This window comes from Liolophura sinensis, chromosome 8, assembly GCF_032854445.1.
Source record: "Liolophura sinensis isolate JHLJ2023 chromosome 8, CUHK_Ljap_v2, whole genome shotgun sequence".
NCBI classification, from domain to species: Eukaryota; Metazoa; Mollusca; class Polyplacophora; order Chitonida; family Chitonidae; genus Liolophura; species Liolophura sinensis.
Window position 1 is genome coordinate 27,369,239 of NC_088302.1, and position 19,277 is coordinate 27,388,515.

The 19,277-nt window shown below is 38.8% G+C and overlaps 1 protein-coding gene across 1 annotated transcript in view; it reads left to right on the forward strand.

Annotated features, from left to right (window-relative positions):
• The window catches only part of LOC135472407 (G kinase-anchoring protein 1-like), a 30,998-nt gene extending 27,219 nt beyond the window's left edge, over positions 1-3,779 (forward strand). Inside the window, exon 10 of the mRNA XM_064751896.1 lies at positions 52-3,779. Coding sequence (XP_064607966.1) covers positions 52-75 — 24 coding nt within the window. The 3' untranslated portion in view covers positions 76-3,779. The remainder of the gene's footprint in view (positions 1-51) is intronic.
• The last annotated feature ends 15,498 nt before the right edge of the window (positions 3,780-19,277 follow it).

Genomic DNA, 19,277 nt, shown 5'->3' on the forward strand with positions numbered 1-19,277 from the left:
TAAAGTTTCTAAGGAAATTAAATAAATAACATTGGTGTATTATTTTGCCAGGGATCCAAGCATGGAGGGAAGTGAGCTGTAATATGGAGCAGTATTGATGATGCGTCACAGTTCCCTTTGATGCAATGCTGCGGGTTTTCCCTACAGAGTTGTCTATTTTAGGAAGCATCGGACTGACCCAAATTAGACAATTTTGGCAGGTCAAGATAACTCTTATGCAAGTGTTTTAACAGAGCAAAACATACGTATAGGAGATTTAAAAGGTGTTAGATGTCAGTATCATCAGGTATTATATGCATTGCGATGACGTATATCTGACACTGAAACGCAATGTTGCTTGCCTCGTTGGTCATGTGTTTACATATTGTATATTATGTTAATGGTAATATGCATACTTTGAAGTTGTTTCGCACAATCATTCCTGTATCGCTTCGTCAGATAAGTGATACATCTTGTCCGTTACTTCTCGCTATGATATGGCGCAATATGACATTCAGGCAATAATCATTCATTCACTCATTCTTGCATGACAGTTGTCTACACGTACTGGTTCACCAATAGATTTATATGAGTTTGGATTAATAACAAAAAAGAAAATGTACATTTTGCATGATTCATTTGAATGATGTTATAGTAGTTTTGAGACTTCTCATCCAGTACAGACACGTTACGTATGCTACTCCACATGTAGCCTACATCACTGCATATGTGTATTTTCCTAATTAACATGATTTGATATCATATAAGCCATGGCTCCCAAGCATTATACAAGTTGCACTGTCTGATCTAAGGTATACTTGAGGTGTATTAAAGGTGTATGTGAGGTACTGTAATTGTTCAGCCTTTTCGTGTGTTAGTAAGGTGCTTATTTAAGCATATTCTGGTGGCATTATTCTGTGTAAACTGTTAAAATTATACATTTTGCGAAGCCCTGAATTTGGCCAATCCAACCAATGTAGTTTCGTCTCCAAAATCAAATTTAAAATGTGCATAATTTGCACTGAAAGTTGCTCTCCTATATGCGAAAAGGTCGGGCAATTAGGTACTACGAATTATGGAAATTAATACCTCAAGGACACGTACAGTAGACCGCAGTGGAGGTGAACCCTGGAAAGACTGGATACAAACAGAATGCCCGAGGTATAGCTGACGTATATACTTCTAGTCAAGGTCGATATACCTACATATAAGTGTAACTCACATTTATAGATAAAGTTGTAAGTTTGTAGGTGCAATTCATTGTTTAAAGTATCTGTAGTATCTGTAAATCTCAGCGACAACAACAGTGATATTCATTTACATGACGCTTTCCAGCTGCTGGATCAAAATTTAGTGCGTCTCCTTTTCTCGAGCTTTGACACAGATTCTGCCACAACGTATATCTTAATTGTTTTCCTATAGCCTGGAATATGCTCATTGTTAGGGGCCGGCCATCTTGGAATAATCAGGGGTAAATATATTCTGCTCTGTGAGTGGTCAATATTTGCACACTTAATTGAAAGTCAGTATAGCATGAGATAAAAAGTTTTATATATTTAGAAATTCTTTAGTACATTTGGCGAACGATATTTGATTACCGTACCATTGTCCAGTATGGTAGGATATTCCATTCCTGATGCTCTGTGTATATATTATTTACTGTAAATTACCGAATTCATGATTTCAGTACTTCATGTAGGCCTATCAAGCTGAAGTTTTCATTTGTGTGTCTCCTAAGGCTGAGCACTTTGTTAGCCTTGCTACCATCTAATTTTTTTTTTCACACTTTCTGAAATGCACCTGGGGTATACCTTCTTGGTGTTAATATTATTAAAAGTTGCTGAGGTGAGTCTGAGGTACATTATTCCGTTTTCAAAGACTGTTCAAAGTTTCTGATTTATATCTCGGGTATATGCATATGACTCTGGTTAAGTTGAGGTACAGTAGAACTCAGATAATATAGAAGAGGTGCACACCTCATCTCTGCCTAGAACTGAGGTGTACATGAGGCGTACATCCCATATACACATCAGCTATACCTCGTACCTTATGTCTGCAAGGGTGTTGACAGAGTCAGTACTGGATGAATCGCAGGATGTGTGGAGCACTGTCAGCGGCTGGTAAATGGGAACAAAATCAGCAAAAATGAGCCAATTAGTAGATTCCTATTAGTGTGCAGAAATGCATAGCAATGGTTTCTTGGCAAAATCTGTATGTTATATCTATATCTATGCCTCACACTGAGGTGTACTTGAGGCATACACACCATATCCACCTCATCTATACCTTGCATTGTGGTGTACATCTCAGTGAGAGGCATTTTGGCAGTTCATATAAGATTCGGGGGGAGAGAGGCCTAATGCTACAGAAAAATATACACAAAGAAAAAAAGTTTAGCAACCTGTAAAATTCTACAGTGGTATGATTAGTGTTACGAGATTACTGACAAACTGATCTCACAAAAAAGAAGTTGACTTGAGCAAATTTTCAAGTATGGAAAAGAACGTTGTGAACAACAGAGAGAGAGCGATCAAAAAGGGTAATACTAATCTTTAAGAAATTAGTGTAGAATCAAACAATAAATCACTTGATTATGTACATTAAACATAATATTTTCAAATAATGTATAAAAGTGTGTGGTTAATTTATACACAGTTGAAGTCAAAATGGTCAAGACCAGTGAGATTTTGACATTTTTGCTCCCACTCAGACCGGTTCGATACTTATTAATAAACAAAGTTTCTTTAATATCTATCAAAGCCGTGTTTTCATCCTGAACTCTGTAAAATGGAAAACTTAGGCGGTGTTAAAGATAGAGGAAGAAAACAGGAAGTTGCCTTTTGAGCAGATGCGATGTCGGACTGTCGGAAATAAACGCGAGGTGAAGGCCATTATCAGCACGTATGGAGTCTTTTGCCCGTCAACTATGTTTCAAAGTGACATTTTTACCCCAACACATACATCTTAATATAACTCTATGAACCCTGACACATCATTTTTTGCGATTATGTAACAATCTGGTAATTAAATTTCAATTTAATGCGATCGCTTCCTCTCCTGCTGTACATTGGAAGATCTGTCAGCAACCTACGGTAGTGGGTTTCGTCCGGTTTTTGCTCGGTTTCATTCCACCATAATGCTGGCCGCAGTTGAATAAGTGAAATATTCTTGAGATACGGCGTAAAACAATAACCAAATAAATAAAATAAATAAATACTGGCAGAGTGTTGTCCTTACACAGTACATTTGTTTCCGTGAGATCAGTTTGTCAGTCACGATGGGGGTGCTAGACTTGTATACTTATCGCTGATATCCCATTTTATCAAAAGACAAAAAGCAAAAACATCATGTTTTTGTCTTCATTGGCTATTCCTTTCAGAGGTTTGGTTTTTGCTAGTATGTTAGACTGTGGTAATGACACCATTTTACATGATGTGCGAGCCTTTTTTAATTAAATTGTTCCAATAGTTTCTTGAGACCAACATCTAACAACTGCTTCTTGTTAGCTTCCTGTACAAAGTAAGGTGAGGTATTGCGAGAGGAAAGAAAGTGATATTTTGGTGTCGCAGTTAAGGGTTGTCGGTTTCAAGGATACTTGAAGAGGTACTCAAAAACGACGATTGGCTTAAAGGGAAATAGAGTTAGGCCAAAGCTGTGATTTTATTTTTTATTATTTTTTTCTTTGGTTTGTTTGGGGTTGTTTTTGCCATACTAAAGCTTACAGCTCTGTGTAAGTACATTATTTGATGATGTTTATGTTTTAATCTGTCAATTTTAATATTCTGTGAAACGATGAAATAAAGAAGACTTCTTAAATCACTTGCTGCTTATGTTTTAACATCGAAGCAGAGTTAATCCTTTTAACCACTTTGAAGTTTTGGGTATTGTTACAGCAGTTGGCGTCCATCTGTCTCTGTGTTTGCAAATACCATATAACTTGAATGCTAGTGTCTGTCTATCAAGCACACCAGAAAGTGGGTGATTTGTTGCACATTCTTCAATTTTACAGTACCCATGTACTCCCTCTCTACCAAAAAACTTCAAAAGAGTGAATGTTATAGTTCAAAGAATATAAACCTGATTCTGAATTTTGGTATGTGCTAGAATTTATTCTAAGTCCTGTAAAAGTCCGCGAAATTATTATCTGCAATCCCTGTAAGTAACACTTTATTTGGACATACTGAGCGATACCGCATCTGAGAGCAGTTAAAGATGCCTTTTTGTGTTTCATTCCGTCAGTTTTTCCAAAACTGGCGAAAAAATTACATTACAACGGGCCCAATATTTTGTAGCAGTTGGGAAGTGCAGTCTTCCTGTCAGCAAGGTTGGTACTTACTATATAGGCTTAATAATAATCCTTACTTTAGTGTATTTATAAAAGTCTTCGGAAACCTACTCTTTAGACAGCCAATGGCTTTGCAACCCGCGTGTTTCAGCCAAAGCATTTTCAGCCAATCATTGATTGTCCCTTTTAAGTGTGTATTTCCTTCCTTTCGAAGCAAATGCATGTACTTTCGGATCCGATTTATTCGTTGACACAACATTATACAACAGCAAAAAGCAGGGCAATGAGCAGAACTCGTTGCGGATGACGTCATAATTATTTAAAAGACAGTGGCATGCTGGATATTGGGCGGAGTTTAATATATTTTGACGAATGGCAGCACCAGTTACCCAAACTGCTATGACTTTAAGTTAAATCCTGTCTCTGACACTGCCATGTTTGATATTATCGGAACGTTTTATGTGAAGTAACCCCCATAAATGAAGTTTAGTTATCTCTTATAGTACATGATCTCACGGCAGTATGGTTTTACAGTTGGATGTTACGGAATTCAGTTATGAGCAAATCATGTAGCCTATTTGCTGATGCAGTAGTGTAGGCTGTGCTACGTGGAGTTCGTTCCACCCGCATGTTGGTGCAGACATAGTAAAACAAATTATTATTCAAGCCTATTGTATATCATGCCAATGGTTTTTGATTAAATATGACGTCACCTGAGGCAATGAGTTCTTGGTGTTGAAACCAGGCTTACGGAGTTTAACATTATAAATTAGAAAAGTATTTTTAACTACATTTTCCTTAAAATAATATAGACCTACAACATCTTGTGTAGGGCTTGTGGTGATACGTGTCACTAACGAAAAGCATTTTTGGTAGCGAGTATGACTGATTTTCTAGACGGCTGAAAATAGGCGACTGGCTTCAAGAAATATAGACTGTACTAGTAATGGCTCTGTCCTAATATCCCGTCGTTACACTTATACAGGAGATAGGGTCGCCTTTCACAGCTATTGTAATACAAAATTCATATTACACTAGGGAGAGCGATTATTCTTAGTGTAACGTTACTATAGCTTGAGATCGCCACGAGTAGTATACTAATTAAAGGTGTTATGCAAAAGCGTTACCGCATTCCCCGCTACTAATCTAACCACTTCTGGTAGCCTGATGTTACAAAGTTCATGATAATGGGTAAAAGCGAAAAAGACTGACAGAAATTAACTGGATTTGGACCACAGGCAACTACATGCCAGTAATAAGAAAAGTAAACATTGCTCTCAGACAGCAATGCTGGGTTACATGTACAGGAATTCCGGGGATCAGCTCTGCACGCTCTGCATAAATTGTATGTTGAATGGTAGAAATACGAAAGAAGAAACGATGGAAAGGACTGTGCTGGATTTGAATCTCAGACTGGCAGACATCATTTGCAATGGGCCTAGTGCTGAAGAATAACATAGAAGTTAGGCGGCTTTGATCTTTTGCCTATAGCAGAGAACTTACCGTCTTTCATAAAACTCGCATTTCACGATTTGGCAATTACGTGAAAACCACAACTGGAACGGGAAAAAATCCTTTGAAATTCATAATCCTGAGGTCAAGGCATGGGGTATTTTCAGAAATGCTATTGTTTGGTACAATATTGCAGTTTTTACAGTTTTACAGATAATTTCATTGGCCAGTTTTGGCCCGATTTGCATACCAAACTCAATGATTTTTGGAATCTTTGTATCGCCATTCACTTAGAAACTGTTAACGAAAATTTCATGCCGATATAGCTGTATCCGCGCCGGAGAAGAATCACGTGACTCACCAACAGCACAACACGTCAAAAGATGCTTCAAATGTTTGTTTTTAAAATTCCAAAGTTTGTTTTTCTACCTTTACCAGTTTTCGAGATATTGCCGTCTTACGAGCTGACTAAAAATAATAATAATAATCCGAACGATTTTTCAAGAGATGTCCCGCTAGAATACTGTGAACCACTAATAGTAACGATTTCAAGTTGTGTTCCGCTAGGATAACAATCCGAACGATTTCAAGAGATTTCCCGCTGGAATAGCGTAAACTCCTAGTAATACGAAAGATTTCAAGAGGTGTCCCGCCAGGCTACTGTGGACCATAATTATTACACCTAGGTCTAACCGTTTCATTACACTATAACTGTCGACAATTATTGTTGTACATTCAACTCCACAAGCAAGAGCCAAGCTATGGTTCTATACCTCATACCCATAGCATGGACAGCGAAACCGACGCGATCACTCCGACCATCGTCGGGGCAATCACTTCCAAAAGAAAAAAATCTAAAAAGAAACAGAACAAAAATAAGGACAAAGTAGAAATATATTACCCAGCACCTACGTTTTGATTACGAAAATTGCTTATACAGAGATTGTGTTTTTGTCCTCCGAATGCATATCAGGTCAATAACTTCGAGCGTGTATTATTAAATGTACATATTCATTACAAATTGGCGTCTGTTGCTGTTTTACAGTGGATTTATGGGCCTACTGGATTATTTATTTCAGTGATTAATTTTCCCTAATAGCCCCAGGAAGGGAAACGAGTGGAAAAGATGAAGGGTTAAGGCTTTATTTCTTAAAGTTTGGAGACCTGGCGTGGTGCTGGTGGAAAGTCGTTTAATCCCTGTACTTTTTATATAAATATACATGAAGGTACAGGAGGCTGGTATATGGTATATATAGGGTTACTTTTGTTACGACCCAAACTGTCTGTAGTATAAAGAGATGGCTTGTTCGAAATACACAACAGTTTAGCCGCACAAAAAAGTAACCAAAACCAGCAGATTTTATTTTACAACAATTTATTAGCTTAACAAGAACAGATAATAAGACTTATACAAATACTAAAGTACTTAAGTTTTACAAGAAAGGATAGCAGTATCTATACAAATACTAATGTACTTACGGTGTCAAGTCCAAACGGACGCATATATTCCACAATATATACCACACAGGCATATATGCTCAGAGGCAAATTCACAAGAGGGAAAATCCACAGTATAACTGAGTGTATGACGAAATATACACAAAATTCCACAGACAGGGTCCGTGTACTAATAGGCACTGTGTATACAAGAGCACAAATTAAACATACAAATTCAGACTGAACAAGCGCTCGGTGGAGATAGGATATAACAAAGCCAGAGGCGATAAAGACACCAAAATTCAGCACAAGTGGCCTACTAAAGTAATACACAGCAAAAGCATCCAAGCTCTCAATTATTCTCCTTTCTCCGTTCTCTGTTCTCCCCGTTTGACCTGCTTTCATAGGTCTTATATAGCCTGGTGGAATTGTCTAGAATAAGAAAATTCCTGAACACTTGATATAAACAAACAGGCACCGAACTGCGCGCATTCTGGAACACTCTAAGGCAGAGGCAGACAGCAGGCGCCGAACTCAAAACAATGGCAAGCTAAATTTAGAAACTGACGGCAGTCGTGCACATAACAATATATATATATATATATATATATATATATATATATATATATATATATATATATATATATATATAATCTGTAATGAGTTCGTACAGAGCACCGGAGGGTTTGTCCATCTGAAGCTAGTATTTGGACATCAACATCTCAGCAGAACACCATATCAGCACCATTGGGAAATGCTCGACGTGCAACTGTTTATAATGTCCGCTTATCTTCCTGTCCAAGCCTAGCTACTATCTCTCTTCAAGCGCAACCTCAGTTTGTTGAAATTTTGTAATATCAAGTACAACAAAACATCATTTTGGTTAATAAATTTATTTCATTAAGGTTAATTTTATTCATTTGTCCCGCTGCGATGAAATCTGGATCATGCGCAATGAAATAGCTGTCCCGCTTGCACGTGGGGCTGGCAGCACACACCTGTCGTCGGACGTCGGATAGAAAGGAGGATTTCGCCAGCAGCGGATATAGACTTCGAGGCCCTGCGGGTTACATATATATCCGGGCATAGCCAGTCGAACATTTGTTTTAAAGTTAAAGAAATCCTTACTGTGTTGTATTCAGAATATGAAAGTCTATACCAGTATAACCCAACATGAATCCCGATTGATTTGACCATTACACAATTGCTAACAAAATGATTTATTTATTTATCTATCTGATTGATGTTTTACACCGTACTCAAGAATATTTCAAGTATACGACGGCGGCCAAAACTCTGGCCACTGATTTTTAATCTCTTTAAGTAATTTAATTTTTCTATCACTTTTACTGCTCCATACACTCTAAACACCCCATCCCTGGGCAGCAATTATTGTTTACTAATGCGATTCCTGCATGGACCCTTAATGCGCTGGAATAAAGACTGTTACCCCCCCCCCCCCACCACCACCACTACCAGCGCCCCCCCCCTCTCCTACCCCCCCCCCCCACACCCTACCTCTAGTCTTTTAGAAAAAGCTTCACCATCTTACTTTTACGTCTCTGTGCTTTTTAATCACAGTTCACACACTCGCAAGGCGGCTTCTTTTTCCAGCTCTGCTTTACTCTTCTTATCATGTTATACGACAAGCAAAACTCCAAATAAGCACTCAAGCGATGATTTGGTCGAAAAATCGAAAAATGGTATCCAATCCCACTGAAAAAATATTTTTGCAAAGAGTTGGAAAATCACTGCACCACAATGGTAATTTTTTTTAGAAAAAATTCTTGAGTTATGCTTCAATCAATTAAAGAAATATATAACAAATGTGTCTTTCAGACTTATGGTTCCGCTCTGCATGTTATTATAAATGATAGCCAGGCGACCACGTGCTTTCAACAAGGATTCACGTATGGTCTGGATGTTATTTGTCCACGTTACGTAATATCATACGTTATACCATATGTTACGGTATTGAAAACGGCAACAGAAAACAGACTCAGTGACTCAATATTACAATGTAAACAATGGCTTTATATATAAAATGAGACGTACAGTTTTTACAGACAGTTCAACAACAACAACATAAAAAACATACACATCAGTATTACCGGTCTTTAAAAGTTTCCAGTTCACCTTTGCATCCCAAGGAACGTATTCCAGGAGATCCAACGTAAAGACCATGGGATAAACACACAATTCACACAAGTCACAAATTGTCCTAGTCAGGTACTTCGCTAGGATAGCGAACGCAGTACACAGGTTACACAGAACTGGAACAGTCAAGCCTTTGAATGACGTCACACCCGCAGAACACAACACAGGGTAAATACAGGCATGGAGGTATAATCCACTTTAGAACAGTCACAGCTCCCGCAGAAGCTCACAAACGAGCCGTTCAGAGACGTAGAGTAATGTCACCTTGTGGCAGAACGAACGTCCTTTGCAAAACTGAAAACTTCAGTTTAGAGTCCTTGACGACCTTGTCGGTCAGGTGAGGTCAGCGTGTTAAACAAATTACACAGTCAACACTGTATAATCATAATAAAGATCCGAACACCAATAAACGTGACTTCCGCAGAAATTCACATAAACCAGACATCAGTACTACTGTGGTACACAAACGGTGCCGGCATAAAAATCTGTCCTCCCAAATGAAACTGGCATCACCAGCTCATATCAAAATAATGGACTCGATACGAGAGCGTCGTACACTCTCCTGGCTCCCAGTGGATGCAGCAAAAATACCTCCTCTCTGCACAGAAAACACGGCTTATATACGTGCCAGGTGGATTCAACTATTTTTAAACACAGAATTAACAGCCAATGAACAGCCAGTTAAATAAACAGAGCATTGAACAAGGTGCTTTCCATCAGGTCCGCGCTGTACATATACAACAGGGCCTGTTATGCTTTCACAAAGGTCCGCAGACTAACAGTACATGAAGACGTTAAATAGTCATACATAACGCATACAATTATCCATTCTAATCCATGATAACACTTATTTAACGCAAAACGGCCAATATCTTAATTCACCCAAAAGCATGCTTCCAGACAGGAAAAAAAACAGAACGACAAAGATTCGAACTCTTCCTGGAAGGAAGGTGCAACCTATTCTCCAAAGTGATTTGATTTGTTCACAATACTATGAAGGGTGTCTGACAGTGTACGGCAGAAATATGGATTTTAAGGTAACCAAAATATGACACAGCCGATCACATTATAAAGTTTATGTTTTACATATGAAGACAAACGTTAACCAAAACTAGACTTTTACAGCATATAGAAATGCACACATGAAAGTTTTAGTAAAAATATTTTTCTGGGGACTTCCTCCAAGCTTACATTTCCGAAATACAGATCAGGGGCCCGTTTCGCAACACTTCTGCAGCCGTCTAAGGTCTGTTAGGGGCGAAATGTCATTTAACCGACTACCGTAAGAATAGGCTACGAAAAATATTTAATAGGCTGTCACAAAAGCAAAACTGTCTAAAACTTAGCCAGCTTACCATAGCCGGTTATGTGGTCGCTCTTTATCAGTCGGTTTAATCAATGCCGATAGCTGTTAAATTATATCCAGAATATAAATATGTTAAATTAATATGTATAAATAAACGAAAAAAGGTGATGAGTTCTCTTTTACTTTCGTTTTTGACACAGTTTCTTAACAAAGGGCAATAACTCTCAAAATAGTTGGTCGAAGTGACGTACGCGTTTCGGTCGTTTCATGAGCTTTTAAATATTTTTGTGAGCTGTAATAAGGTGATTTAATCCTAGTTTCTAAAGAATTAATAAATGAACTTTAAAAATGGGTCACATGACACCTTTAAAGTCAATTTTGCTGTCTTTTAGCCACCTCCGGAGCTTCCTAGGGATTTTGGACTGACTTTCAAAATCTGAGACAAATAGCTTTAGCCGATAGACAAATATTTTCTTTGTGAAACCAGTTAGACAAAATTGCTAGTCAGCTAACTGAATTAGCCATCTAAGCTTATAGCTTATAGACTTCTTGTGAAAGGGGCCCCTACACTCTTCCATTCACTCACCTGGAACGGTCTTTCCCAGTGTCGTGTCTTTCACATGCCAAAGCTGTACCCTATACGCTACAAAAATAGGCTGCATTTAACCCTTGAATAATTCGTGATGAATAAAGATCATTAGGTCAAAAATGTACCTATCACATTGAAAGCAACACAAACTTCACTGATCTCCATTTTCGATACGAGCTGGTTACAGCTGACATCATCTGGAAAATGCAAAACTTGGAACGTGAGGATTAAAATAAAGCTGCGGTACCTCATTGGTACCGTGTGGGGGGTCTTAACTTTAAACTAGTCATCAGAGGCAATTGTAAGCAGCTATCGTGACAAACGGCGGTTTTAATTTTGGAAGAAGCAGCCGAAAACCACGTAGTCATGCGATTCAAAAATGGCGGTTTGCGAAGTTCAGATGCTGTCCTGCTGGATTCCTCGGTTGTACTTTTGGTGTGTACGACAGTGACATTTATCAGTCACAGAGAAGGAGATGACATAAATTCAGAATTACTTAAGGTGACGGAAGACAGAGCGGTTAATTGTTGAACATGACCAGCCGATCTCAGATGGATGATGAAACCGGAGTGCCCAGGGTAAACAACCGAGCTGTGGAAACTTACTGACAAACAATCTCACGCATGATGTATACACACTTGCACGCCATATTGAAAACAAGAAGTCTTTAACGAACATAAGACTGCCGAAACGGCCCAAAGACTGCTGTCGACCGCTTATGTGTCACCACGGCACCGCGAACACGGAACACGGTAATTTAAATAGAACTTTCTTGTCCAAGGCCAGGTTTAAACGTGCATTAATGCGTGCTCATACTCGATTTGAGAGAGAGGAAAAAAACATCCATTCAACCGGCTCATCTTTCACGATAATGTTAAGAAAACGAAAACTTTCACATTGCTTGTACAGAAGGTCTATTTGTAGCTTTAATAAAGAGTGTACGAAAAAAGTGCTCACCCTACTCTGTCATCAATAAATGTGTGCAGAAAAATAGGGTGAGTTACACTCAAAGTTTGTATGTACCAATGCACCCCAACCTTGTTTTGATAAGTTTAATAATACAGCACACATGTATACACATCATTCTCGTCAGGTTAGTTTTCTTTAATTTGCTCAAATACAAGGGAAGAAGGTCAACTTCATAAACCACTTTCACTTGGTGCGATTTCTGTTATCGACGAATGAGAGCAAGGAGGAGCTCTGTTTCACAAACCATTTTCACTTGGTATGATTTCTGTTATCGACGAATGAGAACAAGGAGAATCTCTGTTTCATAAAGCACTTTCACTTGGAGCGATTTCTGTTATGGACGAATGAGAACAAGGAGAATCTCTGTTTCATAAAGAACTTTCACTTGGAGCGATTTCTGTTATGGACGAATGAGAACAAGGAGAATCTCTGTTTCATAAAGCACTTTCACTTGGAGCGATTTCTGTTATCGACGAATGAGAACAAGGAGAATCTCTGTTTCATAAAGAACTTTCACTTGGAGCGATTTCTGTTATCGACGAATGAGAACAAGGAGAATCTCTGTTTCATAAAGCACTTTCACTTGGAGCGATTTCTGTTATCGACGAATGAGACCAAGCAGAAGCTCTGTTTCATAACACACGTGGTGTGATTTGTGGGGTTCTATTATTCGTGTATGAAATAACATTTGTCATATTACCATTATACTAGTCGCACTGGGCAAGTCAATACCACAAATCGGATCTTTAGGCGGTGGTACGTGTCAAGTTTGAGCAAATAATTTAAAACTTGCCATGAAAATTGAACACAGCCCTTCAGACGCGACAGTCTGTAGCTTAAAATTCTCACTGATCATGGGCCTTTATAACTTCTCCCCCACATCGATATACCACTATAGCAACCACATCTCCACAGGGAGGCCGGGTGGGGTGAGGACTTAGTCAAGAAGTAATAGACAGTTTTCCGGTATTGAACAATTAAGGATGCATTAAATGGACCTGTTTGTACATCCATGTATCTCCTGCTGTGGATGGCGATTTTCAGCCTTTGCGTGTTCATGTTTAATCATAATTATATTTCCACTATATATGGGAGGTTTTCGAAGCCCTCGACCATAACTGGAAAACAACGGATTCATTAGCTGTGGTTGTTTGTACATACATGTATCTCCTGCTGTGGAATACGGTTTTAGGCCTTTGTGAATACATGTTTGATCATATATTTATAATATATATGGAAATGCTTTTAGGAATCCTAAGGAGGTAAGAATTGTTGGTATGTAAGTGAACACTGTGTAAACTAAAACGGTCACATGGGCTTTCAATATGTAATTTATATTTTCCTGAGTGATAATATTAAGTTAAAACGTTCAATAATTTCAAGTTTGGAAACTTTTATATTCTTTTAACATTATCTTTAAGTCCCTTAAGTGTAGCTTAAAGTATTCGGCTACATATGTACAAAATCTTAGGCATTGTTCGAGAAATAAAAGTGTTCTGTGTCAAAAACAGAAAGGGAGAAAATGAACAAAATGTCTTGAGGAGCCTCAGGTGTGACAAAACTAACCAATAATTCCCATGAAAAATTAATTGTAATTAAGAATTTTCCCTATCAATGTGTGGAAAGATAATCTATACATGTAAATTTTTAAAAAAATTACAATGCTGCATGAAAGCGCATATTGGTGTTTTTATCTTGACAGTTCTAAGCAAAACCTGCTGGATTGTGTTTATGAATCTCTCTCTCTACCCCACCCCACCCCTTCCCCTCAACCCCCAGGCACTCAGGTGGGGTGATTTAACTGTTGCCTTTATCAGCATGTACATAAGGCACACGCTGCCTGCCCGGTTGAAGGTCCGCACGAGCACTGACAAATGACTGCAGGTGACAATAAACATTTATCAAAGACAGGTCTGTTCCGATAAGATAATCCGGTTAATCCATCTTAATTAAGGTAAAAGTTACACGAAGTACGACTGTCATGCTTGGTTTACAAGATATTCTTTCTTCAAATTTTGAAAAAAAAATGACTAAAATAAAAACAGGTTTATATAGTTGATATGAACATAAATCACTGCTTAACAATGTCAGATTATTCGAGTGGCTCAAATTATTTAACGGCAGCAGTTTATATCATTATATTAATCATGAGCTTTCCATTAGACACTTTCCTGTATTTAATTAATAATACATCAACAAGAAAAGGAACACAAAAACGCATTACAGCAATGCCTGTTCGCCAGTCATGTAAACATAATAGCTAAAGCCAAGGGACATGGTGCCATCAAATTAAAACTGAAAAATCACCGTATCCCTGTTGGTGTGAGAAAAATAATTATATTGAGATGTGGACTCGATAACTGGACACCGCTTTTAAGCATTTCATTATAGTCACCAGTTAACTTTTACGGTAAAATGCTTACTTAGCATACAATCGTTATAAAAATGCCTTCGTGCGAGTGAAGAGTGAATTCCATGCCGTATGGTCTATACGCTGCACAATTTCCGAGTGTACCGGTTATAATATACAAACTACTTTGTTCTTGATTATACACTTTAACATTTTCAAATACATGTTTACTATTTTGCATATACATGTTATGCAAATACAAGTTATGTATTTTTGATATTTCAGCTCCCAGTTTATATCACGTGTATTTGCTAAATTCACTCAGGAATTAATTTGAACAGTGGTCATACATGCATCTTGGGTACCGACATATTAAAGATTAACGTGGTAAGACATGAGATTTAAAGACAACATATAGTAAAACGTCTGGAGTAAATGTCAGAGTAGACTTTAACTGATCAATGTCACCATCTAATGAGTCGTGACATAATTACAATTTGATTAATCCTGATTTAGGACTATTAGAATTCCAGTCGCCATTATAATCCACATCTTGACCATGAATAAGTTTGAAGTCTGGCAGTCTTGCATTCCTTCCGGTCTAACACCAGGGGGTAACTTAAGACGGAAAGGGTGAGTGAACCACGGCACGGGGACATGGCAGTGGCTAGCTGAAGGTTTACGCCAACCCCTGTTGGGCTGATCAGTGATCAGGGAAACATGACGCGTCCAGTTATATATATATTCTGACCAGTCCATACGGTGATCAGTCTTATCATAAATTAAAACGTGCAAGGATACTGACGTTTTTCATCGACTTGCGGCATGGTGATCGTCGACTAAATACATGTTTATACTCTTACCAGGATTTTGTGGGGTCAGTCGGAGTTGTGAACAAAACTTAAAACTTTGTGAGCGAAATCGTGGGAGTTGAAAACAATGGTGGAGTTTGTGACAATAGATCTAGGAGAGTGTGTGATAGTACGGGAGAGGAGTCCGGTCGTTTTTTCTGGCGCCAAATCCGTACAAGAGAACACACCCTCCAAAATGTGCTGTCGTGGGTCTACCGCTGCAGTGCTGTGTGCCACCATTCTCTTGTTCTCTGGAATACTCTGTGTGCCATTTGTAGTGTCATCCTTTCCAGTGAAAACAAGTAGTGATAGTTTCGAGAAACTACTGGATCGAAACGCTACCTTAGACTCGGTGATAGGCTTGAGACAATCTGTGACGTTAATGCATATGCTAGTCAAAAGCCAGCCAAATTCTACTCCGCAGACTGGCGCACACTTCACGGCCGGGTCTGACACAGGCTCAGTTTTAACTTCTACCCACGAGACCACAATGAACCTCTATGATTTCATGCAAGCAGACAGTGGACTTCTTTATGCTTCCGGATATTCCACAGTAACTTACCTCAACAACTTTGATAACCCTCAACAGATCCCATCGGAGTCACAAACAACCAGGGACGATAACTTCGGGAAGACAGGTCATGCCAATGTTGACAATTTTAATGTAGCACCGAAGTTTGAATCTCGCATTAAAATCACTTGCCAGCCGACGACCGACGATACACTAAAACTGATGATGGGACCAGCGTTCAATCCCCGCTATATGTCGGAATCCAGACCCCAAATGAAACAAGTGCCCAGTATCAGTTTAGGGGCCCCAGTTGGAGGATTCCAGAATGATGATAGCCGCCATCTTGTTAGACACCACGGCAGTTTCAAACATAAGGAATTCGCTGTGGAAAGTAACTACCAGCGCGATATTCCAGAGGAGGATGTGTTTGCGTCCGTTTCGACATGGAAAAATGCTCGGGACCAACCAATAGCACAGGTGGATGAGAAAAAGCATCTTCCAATCAGCAACCAAGAAGGGCACCCGAAGAGAACAGCAGCTGGCAAATTCCTGTCCCGGATTAAGCGATTTGCAGCTCTTGGCGGCAAAGGCACAAGGAACAAGTCCAGTAGTAGCACCACGCAAGCTGCCAGGTATCCCTGGGAATGCAAGTCCAGACTAATCTGGAAGGATTTAGGCGAAGACCATTACCCCCGTTTCTTAAGAACAGTTGAGTGTTTGGGAGACAGATGCTGGTTCAACCATTTTCAATGTAGGGGAAGAGCCTTCACTGTTAAAGTTCTACGTCGGAAGTCGGACGCTTGTGTCCCCGTGCCGCTTACTGGTTCCGGCCCCACCCATTACGAACAGGAATGGATTTTTGAGGAAACGTCTGTAACATTTTGTTGTGAATGTGTCGAATTATAGAAAGCAAAAGGTCATCATTCCTTGGCGCTGATCTATAGATGTCGGCAATCTACTATTGTTTAAAACTTTAAAAATGTTTGTTTTATTTGTTGACATTATATCATTACTAAATGTTTTACTTGTGCTATGAGACAGTGCTGTATATAAATTTTGCATGTGCGCTTGCAATTGATCATTTTACACTGACGTTTGACTAGTATCACTGCTCTGCCTAAAAAGTTAAAAGTAATGTACACTATTAAAATAAATATTTACAAGTTAGATATTGGAGCATTATTTTCTTTTCTGTTAACGTGTACTTCCTCGTTTCTACACCATATTTTTTATAGTTACCTTTTCACTGTCTGCGCCAGTTTTCTTCTTATTATATTTTATTTAACATTCAGCTAATGTTAATCTGTTGTAATCGTTGTAATCAACCGAGGTTTAAATCCGCGACAGAGAGAGGTTGTGAATGCCACGTAAACCCGGTCAAGATTTAAAACAATCAATCTGCCTTATTTAATACTGCACTAACTACGTAATTAACAGTTCGCTGCACTATAGATTCACATTCCGTAATCATAAATTTGACTTATTGTCGACTTTCCTGTTTTTCGGTGCACTGACCTCCTGTTAAGCAATCGAGGATATAAAAGTGAGGCTCGCGTGCTTAACTTCGTGGAAACTTGCCAACGGACTTGGCCTCATTCAGGAAAGTTTGGCTTGTAACAACATACGAGTACCTCTATGTCGGATCTAAATACACAACAGACTTTCTTGAAGTAACTTTCTGTTTCTGAGAAAGTCACTAAGAGTGTAGAAAATGATTTGCCTTACAATGACCGGGCCTGTATGTCACAACCTGCGAGGCGTTTGAGATTAAATCGTAATGAAAGATCAGGTTGGATTGACGTCTTTGTTGGAGCACGTTGCACAAGAATGATTCTGAATGATAAAAACGATGTTTTTTTTAGAGAAATAAACTATGACTAAGAAAGGGTTTGAGAGTGTTTACCAAGCTGAAAGGTATCACATAACCAACGACAACAAAGAAAAATATCACGTGGTAGGGAATTTACTTCTATTGGCAGAGCCTTTGGCGCCTGACCTCAGGTGCAGGTGGGGCTCCACAAGGTGGATTGGATAAGCTATTTGAAGACACGAGAATTCGGGATTTACTAGAGTTCCATGAAAGGCACAAAACGCGTAGTTTCTGCATGCAATTCTTTCCGCCACCTAGTGTTCCATTCTCTGTTATATCTGATTTTATAATGGTCTGTTGTTTACTCTAAATAAAGGTTCCAAAGATCTGGTATACACGATTTTCTGTGAGCCCGTGGATCTGGTTGTTGGAACGCTTGTATGTTGGAACTAAAGGAAACGCATGCAACTGACAGGTTACTCCGAGTATGAGAGACCTCTGATCAAGTTTAAAAAACAGCACGACCCGCGTGCATATTCTGAAATAGTGAATTGGCAATTTTCACTAATCTGTCATTGGACAAGTGACCACAATAAATTATCAAATTCTACATCTAGCCAACTCAGGAGATCTCACACTTCTCTCTATTGTTAATCGTCCAAATATTTAAGGTTATCACTGTTTTACAGGAGATCGTCTGTTTCGGCCTGCACGTCCACTCTGAAAACGGCGACGTCTTTCTCAGACCAAAAGTCCGCTTGTTTGCACTTGCAGAGTTCTGGCGATCCACTATTTTGTTTTGGAACGGTTGATTGTTGACGTCTTTATCGTAATAAAAAAATCCCATACTTTTGCAACATCGAGTACCAGCATACCACGGTATACTAGTAGGTGTCATATCCTTAGCAATATTGCCTTTCTATGCAGTTGTAGTTATGAGAAATTAGTTTTACTTTCCTTCTGGTTTTTCCTCCGCAACTGATCCACTACATACACATACACAGAATTAAACGCCTGAACATAGGATGACTCGGGTCAAGCAATTTTCCTGAACCTTCAATCATTAGCCATGGACACATTCAAAGGCAGTTTTATTGAAGTTGTACAATCATGTACCATCAACAGTCTGATGAAAACATAATAGATCACGACAACCTAACAATCATAAATATTTTGTGTTGTTGTATTTCATGAAGGTACGGTAAAAACCATCCCAGGATTAAAACAACGAAATGTAACCTAACAGTACATGGAGTATAGATCATACATCTTTCGCATGTCTAACCATGGTTCATGGTACACTCGATATTGCAGAATAGCCATTAGTCCAGACAGCCTATCAGCCAGTGTGATCATACACCATCGTTAGTACAGCCCTATATACACAAATATCATTGCTCTTTCTCTTTTGAGAACGGTTGCACGGAAGTTATCTGTGGAGACGGTGTCTCCTTCTCAAAACGCAACTGGCAACTAAGTACTAAGTTCACATGTTTCTTTAATAAGAAAGTAACAAATGTCGCGTACACTAAAGGAAGGTGGATGCATCCATTCGGCTATGAAGTGATCTAATAAATATTT